At 46.9% G+C, this 18218-nt stretch overlaps 1 protein-coding gene across 1 annotated transcript; it reads right to left on the reverse strand.

The window, feature by feature from the left end:
• Positions 1-216: 216 nt before the first annotated feature.
• Positions 217-17616, reverse strand: trip11 (thyroid hormone receptor interactor 11). Its single transcript, XM_017463333.3, has 22 exons — positions 17007-17616; positions 15721-15797; positions 15471-15581; positions 15060-15365; positions 14854-14925; positions 14136-14301; positions 13694-14035; positions 13460-13500; positions 13249-13341; positions 12503-12709; positions 8972-11707; positions 8450-8731; positions 8236-8376; positions 7743-7936; positions 7469-7632; positions 7096-7199; positions 6267-6366; positions 4712-4793; positions 4417-4531; positions 2276-2401; positions 1839-1977; positions 217-1408 (listed from the first exon to the last, which is right to left on the reverse strand). The coding sequence occupies exons 1-22, from the start codon at positions 17143-17145 to the stop codon at positions 1194-1196; spliced, it is 5952 nt and encodes a 1983-aa protein (XP_017318822.1). The 5' UTR covers positions 17146-17616; the 3' UTR covers positions 217-1193.
• Between the last annotated feature and the right edge of the window lie 602 nt (positions 17617-18218).

Raw genomic sequence — 18218 nt, forward strand, 5'->3', positions numbered from 1 at the left:
AGCAGAAAGCCTTTCCCGGAAGAGAGCGGCGCTTGAGACGTTCAACATGAACATATGGATGTGATGGTCAGGTGTGCACAAACGTTTGGCCACACGGTGCATCAGCGAGTGCAACGCTACATCACAGGCATGCCGTTACAGAAAATCCAACACCTTCTGACCAATCAGGTTGAAGACGGTGATGTGGTCTCCAGTAATTGACACTCTTCACACACGTGCATTTGCAGAGATCTTTATTTCTGCGTTCAATTACAAATACTCTAAGTGTGATTCCAACCCCTCCCCTCCAAAACAAACAAACAAACAAACAAACAAAAGCAAAACAGTAAACCTGCTCAACCCTTACATTAATAATCAATCCGAATACACTAATAAACCCAGCAAGTTCCATAAAATAGGAGTTTTTTTTACCGGGACAAAACAAGCGGCAGTCTTTCTTTGTATTTTTTTAGTGTTAAAATAAAATACACACCGTCCCAAATTGTTTTTACGGGTATTCATTAATAATTTATAGCTACATTTACACAAGAGCCTTTTTTTTTAATCATTTATTTATAAGAAATCGATATGTACACGCTTTTTTTCCCCTCTTCGACGTGTGAACTTTCCCCGCGCTGATTCAGATTTACACTTTAAGTACATATTTATAATATTGAAGATATACACAGCAGAAGTGCTCCATCATTAACAGAGTGTTCAGTTGTCGAACCACGAGCGGCCGTTAGAGTCGTCGCTGTAACCGAGACGGAGGGAGAGCCAGAGAGGGGGAAAAAATGCGAAAAAGAAAGAACGAAGGAAGAAAAGAAAAAAAAAAAAAAGAAAAAAAGAGAAGTTATGCATATGGATTTCACAGACGGAGGGAAAAAAGGTCTTAATAAATCCCACAGCCATCTGCGAGCCAACTGGCCGTCTTTCATCAGACGGACGATCTTCTCCAGATTAAAGAGCGAGCGCAGAAACACTGCTGTTCGCTACAAATCCCCGAAGGATACTTCTGATTACAGACTGCAGAGAGATTTAACAAAACGCAAACGCTTCAGGAAATATCTTGTATAGTCGTTTCACCACTGCAAACTGACCCGGACTTTCTGTTATCCATCGCGTCTCCTCGTTAATCGAGGAGAAAAACGGCTCTGGCGCTCCGTCTCCAGGCGTCTCCTAAAGTGCTTCGATTGACAGCGTTGCTGGGCCTATCACTGTCTGAGCAGATCTTTAAGGACCGCCCCTGCACTGGCGTCGGCTGCCACCGGAACGGGCGTGAACGTAGGGAGAGCGTCCGAGATGGGCTTCATGAGCAGGTGTCCACCCGCGGCCCCCCCGCCGCCGGCCGTTAACAGCGGAACAGCTGCGGATCGAGGTGCCAGGAACGGGTTCGAGTCCGCGCCGCGCTTCCCGCTGCCTGACGAGCCTGATGATTACAGTGACAGTGAGAACGCACAGGGAATATAAAGAGTTGAAACAATGAACGGTAACGTAATGACTTTACCGTAAGTGTTTGATTCCTCTTACATCACAGCGATTTCCCCAATTCTGCGATTTTGATTTATTAAAATGACACCTTCCTTTTTTTTTTTTTTATCCCTTTCTAGTTACGCTTAACGTCTGCAAAACAATAAGAAATTCTCCATACTCGCAAAAAAAAAGAAAAGAAAAAAAAAAACCTTTCAAGAGTCTCACCTGTCCTCTATATTTAGTTAGGCTAAGCTACAAACTAAAGCAAAGTCATCGGCAGGCACGTCCTACGCAAATATCCTAGAAAGAAAATGTCTCGGGGCAAAAATTGAATAAATCAATTCACAACCCTCCAGCCATTTCCGTGATGTGTACTGCTGTCGTACCTGCTGCAGTTGCGACGGAAGCGTTCCGGCCAGGAGGGGGCGCACTCAGAGGCTTAATGTCGTAAACGGGCAGTTTGGGAGCGGGCGCAGCCGGAGTGGACTCCACTTCTAGGAACTTCACAAACATCTCCGAGAAAGACTGCACAAGACATGAGAACATGAGTGCGCGCGCGTGTGTGTGTGTGTGTGTATCTGCATTTTTTTTTATGAATGGAAATTACGCTGTTAGAAATGTTAGCTTGTGAAATCTTTGTCTACGTCACATGTTTGTGGTGTTTGTGGCACTCGCTCCATTGAGGTTTTAGATGTATATAGACATCTCTCAATATGACGCTCCCACCACCGTGCTTCACAACCGTCTTTATTTGTAAATAATTCTGCAACCCCCCCCCCCTCCCCCCTCTTTCTCTGCGTGTTTGTGTGTGTGAAACACTCACCCCATTGAGGTTTTGGGTGTGGGTGGGTTTTTGGGGTGTGGTGGGGACACTCTGTACCGCTCTGCTGCCTCCTAACCACCCTGACACCCAACCGGTGACCCCCTTCCTCACCTCCTCCTCCAACATCTAAAAAGAAAGAGGCGGAAGGTCGCAGGGTCGTCACATGAGGTCATCAAAATGATTGCGCAACTCCATTACAGCAGGATTTATGCAGATTCTGTCTCGTAACAGATTGTTGTTATCACCATGGTAACCATGATAACAATTCTCAGACCGATCAGCATCTTTTATTTCGTGTTTTATTCATTATACACACACACACACACACACACACACACACACACGAGTCCTTTTCCTTAAACAGAGGCAGAAAGAGGTTTTTTGGAAAACGGGAAAATTTCAGATATGGGGCAGGAGAGAGAGAGAGAGAGAGAGAGAGAGAGAGAGAGAGAGAGAGAGAGAAAGAGAGAGAGAGAGAGAGAGAGAGAGAGAGAGAGAGAGAGAGAGAGAGAAAGAGAGAGAGAGAGAGAGATAGAAAGGCAGAAAATGGAAAATAGGGATGAACTGGAAGGATCTGGAGAGCACTATATTTATTAAAAAAAAAAAAAAAGTCAGAAGAATGCAAGCATGTGTGTGATCACAGCTGGCCGATACAGCTGCAGAGCTGGACACTGCCCCTGCTTTTGCTGAGCATCTGATGAACATGTTCCTTCACCCGACCTCTCTCAAGCTGAAGTTGGTTTCTCCATCTTTTCCGGTTGCCATGTTGCTCTAGAAATCACGCTATTTATTCCCCAGTCGTCAGTGTTTTTATTGTAGCCATGCCACTCTTCTTGTTATGGCACTCTTTCTAGATACTTGTGTTTGTACGGTTACTCTACAAGTTACCGCACTTTTTTGTTCAAGCTCTATGGCATCATTACAGTAGATCATTTACGGTATATTTATTACATCCCACGCAAAATAGGGCACTAGTGATGATTCTGATTCAGCCATGCTAGGAAAATGGGACCGAACAGCATCTAGCCTACACCGGTGGACATCTCAGAGGAGCGGGGGTGGGATAAAACAAAATAAATAAATAAAAAAGCCAGCCGTGTTCATGTTACTCGAATAAGTAAGTGTCCTTCGCTCTGGAACAGCACGAGCAGCAGGACAGAGAGTTCTGTAGAAAAATTATACGCACGTCAACAGTCATAAAAGAGCTCGTTAGAGGCTTCCCCGTAAACCCCACCCCCCTTCCCCCGTAACTAACGCGGCCACCTGCACTCCAGAACGTTTATCACAACCTCGAGAGTTTCAGCTCGGATTCTCTTGGTCCTCTCCAAACCGCACGCGATCTTTAAACGCGAGGTCTGTCCGCGACGCGAGACACGCCGTGATTTATTACAAAAGTGAAATACAGGCCAATGAAAGCACACGGGGCAGGGAAGTGAGAAGTTCCACCCTTTTTAATAAGTCTTGAAATTCCCACGACCCCGGAGTATTGGGGAGGGAACGCCGGAGAAGTGCTTCACGGCGCAGCAGAGCCAAACATGTCTAAAGAGACCAGGAGACGGATGAGAACATGAAGCGTGACTGGTGGAAGAAGTGTGAACAGATCACAGAGGAATGTGGGCTTGCTGAGGAAAAACACATGTAATATCTTATAGCGTAGCATATTTACCCAGGCGAGACCTTGGATTTATGCGTCGGAACCTGATTGGCTCGTGACAAGAAAAGTGGGCGTTCCAGAACAAACACGGCGTCAGACGCTAGCTCGTCTCCTGCAACACCACTGGCGAGTGACTCATCGCGCCTGTCCGTGGGATACGCGTGCGGTTATATCCGAACACTCCTTTCCAAACTGTTACCGTCCACCTTAGAGGTCCGCGTGACCTTCCGACCAATCGGATTCCAGAACTCGACAGCAGCGTGGTATGAAACGCTTTATTTCGATCCAGCAGGATATGAAAGCAGACTTTTAGAATTTAGCGGTCTTACAGTCCAAAAAGCAGACTTGATCAGAGACGGAGAAGAAAAGATAGAGAACAAAAATGAGAAGGTTAAAAATAACGGATTAATAAAAGGAATGCAGACAGAGTGCGAGAGGAAGGGAGCGAGAGGATGAACGGCAAGAAAAACAGGGCGTGTCCGCTCACCTTGTCCACGTCGTCCCGTTCCAATCCAACCACGTTACCCATGAGCCTCAGCACTTCGGCGCGTTTGTTTCTCGGCGTGTGGAAATATCCGAGAAACAGATTCCTCATTAGAACTCTGAGAATGCGAGGGAGAGAGAAAGAAGCGGTCCATGCCATGGAAACGACTTCAGTTTTAGTGATTTATAAACAGGATTCGAGTCATGGAAGGAATTCTTTTATTTTATTTATTTCTTGGTGAGATTTGCATTTTCTTTTGTGTGTGTGTGTGTGGTGTTTTTTTTTTGCGCTTACTTACTTGTCCACTTTGCCTTCAGTGCTGTTGAGAAGATCGGTCAGTTTGTGCTGGGCTTCATCCAGCATCTCCTGTCTCACTTCAACTGCAACACACACACACACACACACACACACACACTCCTTAGTCGCCTGTTTTGGGGCATGGTGAGGAAAATATATGTCATCACGTCCATAAGCTCCCTAACTGCAGCCTTTCAGCAGGTTATTTATAAAGTAAACGATTACCTAACAAACGTCTGGAGCGCTCATTACGTCTGCGTTCGTGTGCGCGCGTGAGATATCATAAATATCTACAGTCTGGATGTTTAACACAGGAGTTGTGTGTGTTAATATTTGTAATAAAAACACTGGTAATGATGTGAGTAGGTCTGGGATGGTGACATAATGCTTTCTTTTTATGCGCGTGCACACGAGCACACACACACACACTTTTACATACAGAGTGCTATTTTGAATACATATTTATAATCTGTTCCCTTCTCTATGAAAGTGAAAGCATGACTTTGGTGACTATAAAAGACAAAAGAGAGAGAGAGAGAGAGAGAGAGAGAGAGAGAATGTGAGATGTATAATAAATAAATAAAACGCAGAACAGGTGGGGAAGCGATCTGTCTGTCTAGCAAAACTTCTGCCCTGAAAAAAAAAAAAAAGCATAAAAAGAGACTTCCTGTTGAGGAGCGAATCAGCACCGGGCACACCGGTGAGACGTGTAACTGAATAATTCAGCGGATTTATAGGTCTTCATCACGGCTGTGGATTAGACGTTCCTATTACTGGCCACATTTAACGAGCGGAGTCTACTGGAACGAGCGAGGAATAATAGTCTTTCCTCGGCCATGACTCCAGAAGTAGAATTCCACTTTAAGTCTGAGTATGTTTACACACGCCGAACGATCCAATAACTTTCATGAATGTAATTGACTAAAGTTGTGGTAAAACTCTGGATTTAAGCGGCAAATTTTTTTTTCTAACTATCTATCAGTTAATCCCTATAAAAAAAAAAAATTAAATAAAAATAATTAAAAAAAAAAAAGAAGTGCCATAAAATAATGCTTCCTTTAAAAACACTAAGGTGCTTCGCTAGTAATTAGTATTCGAACCCTTACGAGAAAGAAAAACAATTTAAAAATAACTACAACAAACAAAACTCTTCATTTTTCAACACCGATACGGATCGACCATTTTGATGACATCATTCCGCACTTCAGCTTCTCGTCAGATTTTCCGTCCAATCAAACGCTCTGTAGAATCCGAAGCGTCCCGCCTCCAAGGTTATAACATCCACGGTACGAACCGTCAAGTACGGCTCGTAAACCGGGCTGTGGGCAAGTCGAATGCTATTTGGCTATTTAAAGAGGGGGAGGAGCCACACGATATGTCTCGCTCGGACTTCCTGTTTCAGTGGAAATTACGGCAGCACGTCCAGTGGCGTTTCGATACACTACATTTTAACAGGCCTAAACTTCCGTATTATTTACAATTCTACAAGCGAGAAAAATCAACCAATCAACGCTCTGAAAATGTAAGCTCTCACACCGCTAGGAATCTGTCCTCACCCTGTTTCTTCAGCTCCTCGATCTGCTCCTCCTTCAGGTCGAGCTGGTCAGTGAGGCGGGAAGCCGACTCTAACGCGGCAGTCGCCTCGTCCAGATTCAGCTGCAGGCACACACGCACACACACACGCACACACACAGAGTTACACAAAAACTGACAGGTCACTGACTTCACTTGCCATTCTGTGCGTCCACTGTTCTGGTACGAGACGGTAGTCGCCAAAAAGTATTCACCCTCAAGTAACGAATTAATTAATACGCTTTTCTTCCACTTCTGAGACCCACATGTATTTGGACAAGGGGCTAGGAACAAGACTAGAAGTTTCCGGGGACAAGGAATTCACCGAAGCCCGATTTTATGTCGACTACAAGCGCAGCATGCTTTTTATTTTTTGTTAATTTAATGCACTAGCTGCAACGAGTGAATTAAGCCATTTTACACACAGAAAGTACAGACTGAAAGATATTTAAGCTTGCTTTCACACATGGCATTTTTTCCTCGTCCGAGCGCGCGTGTTCGACACGTAATCCTACAGGAAAACTTTCAAAAAGTGCTGCCACGTAGTCGTTGTGTTTTTCGTGCCACAGCGGACTTCCAGCAAACTTCCAACTTTTCAGAAAAGCCCAGAGTGACGCAAAGTTGTTTTCTTTAACCTCCTGACCAATCAAGTGAGAGAAACAACTACGGAGGACGGAGTATTCTGCTTCCAAAGCTACAGCGAAGACAGACAACCTCCTCATCTCGTGAGTTACACCAATCTCAACTTCCCCTGCATTACTGATAAACAATAAATCCAGTTCAGAGAGCAAGCGTTCGCCGGGTTGACGTTACCTGCAGGGCGGAGGCTTGATCCTCCAGCCTGTCCGCTTTCCTCCTCCACTCCTCCTTCTCTTTCTTGTGTTTCTCCAGTTCTGCCGAGTACATGGCTTTCTCCTCTGGTGTATGAACAGGATGAAAAACACATCATTATTTAATTCTGTACCGTTTCCACCAGCACATATTTTTATACCAGCAATTATTTCTGTTCAGTCTGAAATACTGAAGTAGTTATTGTGCACTGATCCAGACATCACTACAATAAAACTATGAATTAAGGGACACAATTAATGAGAAAAAAAGAGAAAAAATCTTCTTAGATGTCAATCTCTTATCCATTTTAAGATGTGATGTGAAGAGAAGGAGGAGGAAGAGGTGTGTGTCTTGCCTTGCTGGAACTGCTCTAGCACCATCTGCAGGTTGGACAGAGATACTGCGTACTGGTTGACTTGTTCCTGAGCAGCATGGAGTTGAAGCACAGCCTCGTCCCTCTGCCTGGCTAGGACGTTCAGCTGCTCCTGAAGAGACTCCACCTGCAGACTGGCCTGCTGACTGCACACACACACACACACACACACACACACACACACACACACACACACACACATTTATTTATATAAAATATTTCCATAGAAAAGAAAGAGAAATAGAAGCTCTCGAACCTGGCGCTCTCCACGGCGCTGGAGGACGACGTCAGCTTCTCGTCGAGCATCGCTACCCTGCGCCTGAGCTCGCTCTCCCGGGCCTCGGCCGCGAGCGCCTCCCGCGTGTACGAGTCCTCGATCTCCAGCAGGTGATTGCGGAGACGCTCCAACTCCAGCTTCTGCCTGTGCTCTTTTTCGCGAGTGTGCTGCAGCTATAGGGCGAGAGATAAACCAGAGATAGACAGAACGCGTGTGAGAGTAAGAGCAAGCCGTGTCGATACAATTCTATACAACCTCTCATCCGACGTATACAGAGACCTTACGAAGTAAAATAAAGCTTGGAAGGAAGTAGTCGAGATCTTCGGGGTCTCTGGTGAGGGTGTGTTGATAACACAGTTAGCTAGCTTTACTAATCTTGTGATCTGCTGGACAGCGCATGCCCACAAGCGACAAACTACAAGCGATACGAGCGAAACGCCGCTTGCGAGATGTTAATCAGAGGGAGTCCTACCTCACTCTGTAGGGCAGAAGTCTCCATCTGCTTCTGTTTAAGAGCCAGCATCACTTGGTCTCTCTCTTGCTGGAACGCCAGCGCTTTCTCCTGCATGGACTTCACCTCGTTCAGCAGCTGATTCAGCTCGCCGGTCTTACCCTGACAATTAAGCATGTTAAAATGTGCTGATGGAAGAAGAAGAAGAAGAACTTGCCTGTACATCTACACTTACCTGCTCTTTATCTTTGAGCAGATTCTCCATGGCCGCAGCCTTCTCGGTGATGGTGCTGCACTGAAACTCTCGCTCCCGCAGCATCAGCGACACCTGCATGTTGGTCTCCTGCAGAGCCCGAAACTCCGTCTCTTTCTCCCGCGATTTCGCCGTCACGGCCTCGTTCTCCTCCTTCAGCTTCTTGACGTCCAGTTCGAGGATCAGTGCGCGCTCCTTCAGGTTTGTAACGGCCTGCTTCAGGACCTCGTTATCGTTTTCACGGTTGCGCAACGTTTCACTCACCTGTAGAGAACGAACAAGAAAGTGAGAAATACGCAAAAATGCCGTCTTACAGAGAATTCGGTTCTGGCGTTTTAACGAGAAACAACTATGACGTTGATGCTAGATAATAAGGTATGCTGGTTTGTGGGGGGTGTACGTGCACCCCCTGGTGGCCATCGCATGTAGTAGCGATGTACCACCACAATTCTAAAGATTTTAAGCAGATGGATAAAGAAAGAGGAGTATGCACGCGACACTCACTTGGTTCAGTTGGTCTCCTTTGGTCTTGATAAGCAGGTCTTTCTCTCTGAGGGACCGCTGCAGGGTCTCGATCCTCTCCCGTGCTTGCCTGAGCTCCTCGGCATGGCCCCTTTGCTCGTTTCCTGACAAAGACGCAGAATTTGCCAAGCGATGGTTGTTCTCCTGAAGCGTTCTCAACATATCCTGCTTCTCGGCTAACGCCCTTTGTAACGATTCCAGTTCTTGTCGTAAGTTCTCATCTTGAACAACTGGCAGTTTTGGTGGTGCGTCCTGGGCACTCTGATGTCCTACAGTTTGGACAGGTTGTGCGGAAAGGTCTGGGACCTGAGAAACGCTGTCAAGCTTTCCAAGCAGGACGTCTTTAGTGCTACTAAGCTGGCTGATGGTCTGCTGGACCTGGGCAAGTTCCTGACTCAAACTGCCCAGCCTTTTCTCCTTCTGCTCGTAGCTTTGGATGAGTCTCGTGTAATCGCCCGAGAGTTTGGAGCTGCAGTCGCTGTCAGCTGACACCTGGCCTTGGAGGTTAAGAAGCTCTTCCTGCAGCTGGGCAGATTCATGCTGCATGTTCTTCACAGTCGTGATCACCTGTTGCTTCCACTCGTCCATCTTCTTGACCTGCTGCTTGAGGTTGTCTCTCTCATGTAAGAGCTCCTCGAACTGATTGCTGCTCACGCCACCTGAACCACTGCTTCCAGAGTCTCCACCAGATGCTTGGAGAACAGTGACCAATGTTTGGCATTTCTGCGTAAGAGCATCGATTTCAATGTCCTTCTCGCGGATGATCCGAGACAAGTTCTGAATGGTCTCTCGGAACATCTCCTGGCTTCCGGAAGGGTCACTCATAGTAGACAGGCGCTGGTTTTCTTGCTGGAGCTTGAGTAACGCCGATTCCTTGGCCGCGACTATTTCCATGATGCGATGGTATTCCGAACGCAGGTGGCTGTTCTCGCGTGCTTTTTCATTCAGTACAGCGAGCACTTGCTCTCGCTCGACCGCATAAGCTTGCATCTGCTGCTGAAGCAACAGAACATCCTGGCTATAGCCTCCTGAAACACGAGCGTGAAGCGCTTGGATTTCTAGATCCTTCTGAAGCACTATTTGAGAAAGTTTGCCAAGTTCATCACGAGAGACCGCAAGTTGATCGAGCTGCTTGGTCAAAGAGAGGTTCTTTTCGTTTAGCTGGAGGATCTCGGTCTCTTTCTCCTTGATGCCCTTTACGAGTTTTTCTATCTCCACCTTGGACAAGTCATGCTTCTCATTGCCATTCTCGCCACCGAGTGAACGAGTCTTGTCCTCTTGGAGGATTTCCACAGTCGGAGGTCGACTTGGTACGCTGAGTGTTTCCATCTCCACCTGCAGCCTCGTGATTTCCTCATCCTTGGCACCGATCAGTTTTTCGTAGTTGAGGGTGCTTTGCTCGTGTCTCGACCGAGCCTGCTCCAGTTCGTTCTGGTGCACCTGTAACGCATGCTGCGACTGTATGAGCGATTCCCGTTGTTGTTCTGACGTTGCCCTGATCGTACTTGCTTCTTCCTCAAATCTGTCTCTAGCAGCTTTGAGCTGTGCGACTTCAGTTTCCAGCTCGGTGATTATGTCCAGCGTCCTTGGTTCGGACATCGGCTGCGGTCGACTCTGCTGATCCTTCAGGCGGTCGATTTCCTCCTTCAGGTGACTGTTCTTCTCCTTCATGGCCCCTAGTTGCTTGTCCTTCTCCTCGACTACTTTCCTTAGTGCGTCACTTTCTTGTCTTGCCTGCGAGATCCTGGCCTCTAAATCCTGCTGCGCTTCATCAGCCCGAGCTTTTAATGACGCCGCAAAAGCATCCTTCTCCTGTAAAAGCTCGGTGAGCTGCTTCTGTCCAGCCACGGTGATGTCCAACATCTCACTGGTGTCTTTGTGGTCGGCCACCATCTGCTCCATCTCACGCTTTAGCTTGGCGATCGTCAGGTCCTTCTCCTGGTTTAACTTTACGGCGCGTTCGTGTTCCATCTGCAATGCAGAGGCATCCAAGGATCGCGCTCTAGTCAGCTCCTCGACGGTCTGCTGGTACTGCTTGGCCTGATCCAAAAGCCGGTTCTCTGCTTGACTCAGTTCAACTTCTAGCTGGTTCTTCTCTAGTTTCAAGGCTTCGATGCGAGTGTCTTTCTCAAAGACTGCTCTGCTGAGAGAGGCCTGGCCATCCTGTAGCTCTCGGTCCAAATCCTCCAGTTTCTCAAGAGCCTGAACGCGGTCTTCTTTCAACTTCCTGTTCTCCATCTTTAACTCAAAGTCCTCAGAGGACACTTTCTCAAACAAGACCTTCAATTCCGCCAGCTCTCGTCTCACATCCTGGATTTCGTTCTCCTTCTCTTCCAGGACTTTCATTTGACCCTTTACCTCATCCCCTCGCTCCCCTGCTTGACTCAGGTCCTCACGGAGAGCATCCAGCTGAGTCTCTCTTTCCTGCAGCAGCTTCTTCAGCTCGGAGGCCTCCGTGCGCGTCTCTTTGCCAAGCTCCTGAGACTTCTTTAATTTGTCCCTTAGCTCTTTTATCGTGGCCTCCAGCTGCTGTTTGCCCATGTGTAGGTCGTTGAGGGTAAAGGCACTTTGGCTGAGCTTCTCCTTCTGAGCCGCCAACTCCTGACCAAGCGCCTCTTTTTGACCGAGTGACGTCGTAAGCTCCGATTTTAAACGGCTAACTTCAGCTTCAGCCTGAGACTTCTGTGCAGCAAGTTGATCTTTCATTGTGATGAGATGCTGAGGAACAGAAGGCGGTAAAAATACTAACTAAATGTTCCTTAAAAAAAGGTTTAAGAAAAAAATTGATTCCAAGATTTGTTCAAAAACATTCCAGAATTTCTCGTATTATTTTAAATGATCATCATCAAATCATTGTGATTCTAAAATGTACTAGACAAATATGGTTAGCATACGTACATAAAAATGCAACCTGTGGTTCTAGAATGTAAAGTGCACACTTTTGTTCTAGAACATCATAGACAATTACCGTTAGAATGCCCACTGTGGTTCTAGAATGAAATCAGTATGCCCACTGTGGTTCTATAATGTAACAGACTACTGCGGTTCTACAATTTAAGAGACGACTACTGTTAGAAGTGCGGTTCTAGAATGTAAAAAGCAACAATCGTAAGAATTCTCACTTTGGTTCTAGAATGTAATAGATAACTATCGCTAGAAAATATGCACCATTTTTAGAATGCCCACCCCGATTCTAGAACGCAATCAGAATCCCCAGCGTTGTTCGAGAACATGATGTTACAACTACTCTTGGAATGCCCACTGTGGGTCTAGAATATCATTAGAATGTCCACTCTGGTTCTAGAATGTAGGAGACAACCACCGTTAGAACGCCTACTATGGTTGTGTGTTAGTGCGGGAAATAAGGAACCGGAACCCATACTTTTCTAGAGTAAGAGTGCATAAAGCACTTAATGAAACGAGAACGCTAACAGCACCACTGACGTTCACGAACGGTGTGAGGAAGCTACGCGCCATCCGACGCCGCGTGAAGCAGACCCCCCGGCGACAAACCTGCGTGGCCTCTTGGTTCTGCCGGTCGAGTTCTTCCAGTTCTGCTGTGAGTGTGTCCATGCTAGCGTGCGCTTGCTTTAAAGCTTCCTCTCTCTGCTCCAGCTGCTTCTTTAAGTCTGTAAGTTCGAGCTGCAGGTCCTCGGAGCCTTCAGCTTCACTCCACGTGCCCCGGTTCTCCGCTAGCCGAAGGTTCTCCACTAACGCCGACTGCTCGGGGGGACGGAACACAGAGGCACGTTAATAAAATACATCGTTTCTTTTTTTCGTTTTTACAAAACGTTATGTAATGACGACAGTAAAATACTGTAGAAAATAGTTACTTTCATTTTAAGTTATTATTACGCGCAGTACTTTCTTACAATTTAGAAACATCTTTACACTATTCGGCACGTCCATAGACGGTTGAGTGCAAAAGTTTGCGCACCCTGCCCTTGGCTTTGGGGTGGAAACATAAATAATCCTCGATTTCACAATTTACCTACAAAACCTTTCCCCCCCCCACGCTTCAAATCTACGCTCTTTAAATCACATAGAACACACGCGTATTAAATCCTATATGCGTATCTGAACGTTTCTGTTACGAGTTAGGATAAGGAAGCATGCGTAGAAAGAAACTCGCGTTTGCCATGTTGTCGGTAAGACTTCATATTAAGGGTGCACAAACTTTTAGCTGTTAAATAACCCCATTTTAAAAGGTGACACTCAGGCTTTTTGAAACAAAAACGAGTTAAGAAATCATTTCTAACCTTCTCTTTCTCTAGTTCCTCCTTCTCCGCTCTGAGCGCGTCGAGGGCCGTGTTGAACTCCAGGATGTCCGCGTGTTCGACCTCAGCATTTATCTGAGAATAAAATAAAATTGACGGTAACGAGTCAGTAATATTTACAAAATATGACCACCTTCAGATGCTGCTGATTTTAAAAAATAAATAAATAAATAAAACACAACATCAGACCTACTTCAGTGAGGGATTTCAACCTGGACACCTCTTTCTCAGCGTCTACAAAACAGAATTGGTAAACTGAAGATTCTAAAATTCAGTATATAAAAGATCTCATTACATTACTTTGATTTATATTCTTTCCACATCTAACCCCATAGTTGTAGAAATGATCGCCGCTATTAATTAAGCGTGAAATTTCGATCAGTCTCGATGGGTAACAAAGCAGAAAAAAAAGAAATGAACATTTCACCCGCGAGCGCTTTCCTGAGAGCGTGCATCTCGCCGTCGTGCTGTGCTTTCACCATCGCTTTGCTCTCCTGCTCCTGAACCCGAGTCTGAAGTTCACTAACGGAGCTCTGGAGTCGAGTGTAGTTCTGCAGAAGTTCCGAGTTCTCCGCCTTCGCCTCGTCCTTCTCTCGCTGGAGCTCCGCCCCCTGGCGCCGGGCCTCCTCGAGACTCGCCGCAAGCTCGCTGCACTTTGTGTTCTGAAGCTCCGCCTCCTCACGCAGGGTGAGGATCGCAGCCTGCAGCTCTTCGAGTTTGGAGGAATCCGGCGACGCTGCTGCTGGAGTGTGGAGTGTGGCAGCAGTTCCTGAAGACATCGAGCGTACAAGTTGCCAGATTTGCCTCCTTCAGGCCGCGCAAAATAAACCAATGAACGAATGAATCAAATTTTAAAAAAGTCCTCTGACCACTCTGAAGCTGCTCCTCCAGCTCCTCGATCCTCTCTTCGTACTCCGCAAGCTCGTCTCTGTGCCGCTTCGCCATGTCCGCCATTTTTTGCCGATGAGCGTCCTGCAGCGCCGTCAGCTCGTGCTGGTGCTCGTCGACCTCGTGGCCCATTTCCTCTCGCAGCTCCTGATCGGTTCGAAAGTTATACGCAAAATTACGATCGCTTTATTCAACACACACACAGACACACACACACACACACACACACAGCTGCTGAATTCCTTGTCCTGATTGGTCAGAGAGTGTTAATTCATACAATGCAAATCCCAGCTTTATATTAACGCGTTACCGTTAAATCGAATACGTCACCGTTTCCATAGTAACCGCTCCACACGGGAAAAAAAAAAAAAAGTGTGTTTAATCGCTCGTACGGCGTTTGTTTAACGTTTTTAGACGGCGTCTCCAGCGTCAGCTCTTTGCGCCTTTCCGACACTCTTCAGGACAGAGGAGTTTGACGCTGCTCTAACGGGAGAGATAACGTGCTTCGTGAACGTTCCGTTATTAAATGTAACTATAAATCGATCGAGTATGGCGGGGTGTTTAGTAAAGAATCTTTTTCAAAATATCGTTAGCAGACAGTTGATTAGTTGACTATTACAGCATGACCCACAGCGCCTTACTTCTACTACACAGAATTTAGTCCGGTGAGAAGCCTGAGAACACAGAAGAGGAGCTCACTTTGATGGTTCTCTGCAGCTTCAGGATCTCCCCATGGTCGCCGCCTTTTTCTGCTCCCGACACTTTCGACGCCTGTTACAGAAAAATAAATAACAGCAAAACTGACCGATGCCGCATAAAAATGCGTATTCGTGTATCTCGGTTAGTCAGCGACAAACCACACGGATAGCTGGCTAATCCATGTTACGCTATCTCGGCGAGGCTACCTGGGCCACTCTCCTCCAATGAGCGACGTCCGCCTCCAGGCGCTGCACCTCGTGGGACAGCCGGTTGATTTCCTGCTGCGACCACAGGACGTCGCTCAGGTCCACCTCGTCGCCGTGGAAACCGTGATGGCCGGCCGAGGGGCGGGACAGGAAGGAGGAGGAGGAGCCGGTGGTGGTGGCGACGGTCGTAACGGGAAGCACGGCAGGATTGGAAGACGAAGACGAGAAGTCCTGGGCGGAGAGTCGGAGCTTCTGGACTTCTTCCTGTAAGCTGCTTTGTCTGGCTTTGAGGTGGCTGATATCCACCTGGAAACGCACGCACACACACACACACACACACACACACAGAACGTCTCGAATCGGCACAGGTCAAAACGTGAGACGACTCGAGAAGGAGAACGAGAATCTCACCTCTTTCTGCTGCAGGACGGTCCTGTACTCCGCCGACTGCTGTTTGACCTGGATCTCCGCCGCCTCCAGCTTCTCCTCCAACTCGCCGTTTATTCTCCTCAAGCGTTCATACTGAAGCAGAGAGAGAGAGAGAGAGAGAGCGTTAAACCAGTTTCGTACACCTCGCGTTATGTCTCAGCGCTTGTAACGTGTCTGGTGTGTCTAGAGAGATTTTACGCCGTTTCGAATCGGAATCACGAAGCGAACCCACCTCGGATTTCTGCGCGGAGAGCGCCGATTCCAGCTCCAGCAGCTTCGAGTTGGACACGTGCAGCTCGGTGGCAGCATCTGCAACACGGTCACACACTATTCAGTGATGAATACGACTTCCACAAATGATCGAAAATAAACCTGGAGTCGTGGAGGAGATGTTTCCGCTTTATTAGAGGAGGACACAGCGTCGTAAAATAAGCGTCACCGTCAAACCTTTCATTTTTATCACGCCGGGTCTGACCTTCACACGCGAATCTGTTCCACCCTGCAGGGGCATTTCGGCCGTCGCACACGCACCGGGTTTTAAATAACACCGCCGTTCGTATCAGAGCAAACGACGAAGCCGTACTCACACGGGAACTTCACTGCGCTCGCAAGTGAAGCGTGAACTCAGACACGCGGTCAAATCTCACACTGTCCCCAGATTACTCATAATGTTCATAAATCCAGCCATGGAACAGTTATCAGTGTCTCTGAGTGTGAAGTGTGTGTGTGTGTGTGTGTGTGTGTGTGTGTGTGTCACTGTGTAACTGATCTGTGTGTTTCTGCTCTGCTGGAAGCTCTGGATCAAAGTTCTCACACAGCGCTGGACACAAGGCTTCAACCAACACACACACACACACACACACACACACCTTTTTATCTTGTTGAACAAAATCTAAGCACACGCACTAAAGTGAAGTAGGAATGTCCAGATATCGTAAGGTTTCATTGCAGGTCACGGTATCATCATGTTCACTGACCTGGGATCAGCTGACAACTGCACAACTTCGAATTCATTCCTTCCGGTTGTTTTTGTCTATAAGGAGACGTGCGGGTAAGTCTGCGTAACGTTTATGGAAGGAGTCTCCAGCGTCAGAGCTCTGTAAAGCTGTAACTCAAACTTTTCCCGACATCTTCACAACAGACGAGTTCACGCTCCGTGGGTTCTCGGTAAACACAACGAGCTGCTGTTTGGTTTTTCTTAGCGACGTGCAACATATAAACGTGACTATAAATGGGAAAACAAAAGTACGACGTGTTCATTATTATAATAAAATGAAACGCTGCCAGTGGCTGTGGTATAGGAAGCATGAGAAATCTTCTGGGGAAATGAATACTTTAGAACTACTGATGGTACCGCGGTATAATTAGATCACGATAATGACATGATTCGGTGATATCGCCCAGACCTGAGCAAGGGGGCGTGGCTAAAACACACACGCATCATCATCATCACGGTCTTTTAACCTAGAAAGCAGATTAAACATGGCTTCTGTGTGGCGGTTCAGCTCCGGGACTCACCTCCGACTTCTTCCGCTCCTTCCAGAAGGATGTCTTTGGTGAAACTGGAGATTTGTCCGGTGAAAGAGGATAAACTTCCTCCGACCTGACCGAGAGACTGACCGAGGCCCGAGCCCAAACCCCCCAACCAGGACGCCATGACCGGCGGCACTCACTCACTCACTCACTCACTCACTCACTCACTCTCTCTCTCTCTCTCTCTCTCTCTCTCTCTCTCTCTCTCTCTCTCTCACACACACACACACACACACACACACACACTCACACTCACACTGCCCCTGCGTGGAGGTTTACATGGACAGGATGAACCCAAGCCACCTTTAGATGATTTCCTTTCCTAAAGCTTTGTTATCGGTCTTATCAGCAACAGAGTGGAGACTGCGGTTTCATACGGATCGATCCGTTTATCAAAAAAAGTTATCCACTCGGAGTGACGGGATAAGAGACAGAAACCCACAGGAAGTCCGTAGAAAGCGACGAGGTTCTTTAAACGCACTGTCCCTGTCCCCGAAGAGGAAGAATTCCGCTTTGTTTTGGTTCGCTGGTGCCGATAACTGCCAGCTCGACTTCAGCCATCACCGTCCAGACACACGTCAGAGGGGACGTGGCCCCGCGCAGAGCATCATGGGAACCTGATGGACCAATAGAATAGCTTGGGCAGCAGTGACGTCAAGGCTGATGGCGGAAGTAAAACCTCAACGACAAAAGTTAAGAGTCAGGAAAATTATACTGTATGTGCGTGTGTATATACACACACATATACACACACACATATATATATATATATATATATATATATATATATATATATATATATAATTTATATAGAAACGTTTATATAGTAGGACATAAGTGAAACTGTGGTAAAGAGATAAGTAAGTAATAAAACACTAAGTGCGTCCCAGTTCGCATACTTGTGCACTATTCTGTGCCGTTTTGTAGTATAAATAGTGCGAGTAGTGTATTAGTAGTAGTAGTAGTAGTAGTAGTATTCGCGCTGAATATTCCAAATAGAAAAAGTACACTTTAAACACCCGGATGTTGCGCTTAATGAACCGAAAAAACGGAAGTCTCGGCTTTAATTACGTATCAGAGGGGGAGGGGCTATCAGACTCCGATGTTGAATGAGAAAAGAACCTTATAAAATTCATACACTACGCGGTTGAACACATAGTGCATCAGTGCGTCATTTGGAACACAACTACTGTCTCA

Source organism: Ictalurus punctatus, chromosome 3 (assembly GCF_001660625.3).
Source record: "Ictalurus punctatus breed USDA103 chromosome 3, Coco_2.0, whole genome shotgun sequence".
In the NCBI taxonomy this organism is placed as follows: domain Eukaryota; kingdom Metazoa; phylum Chordata; class Actinopteri; order Siluriformes; family Ictaluridae; genus Ictalurus; species Ictalurus punctatus.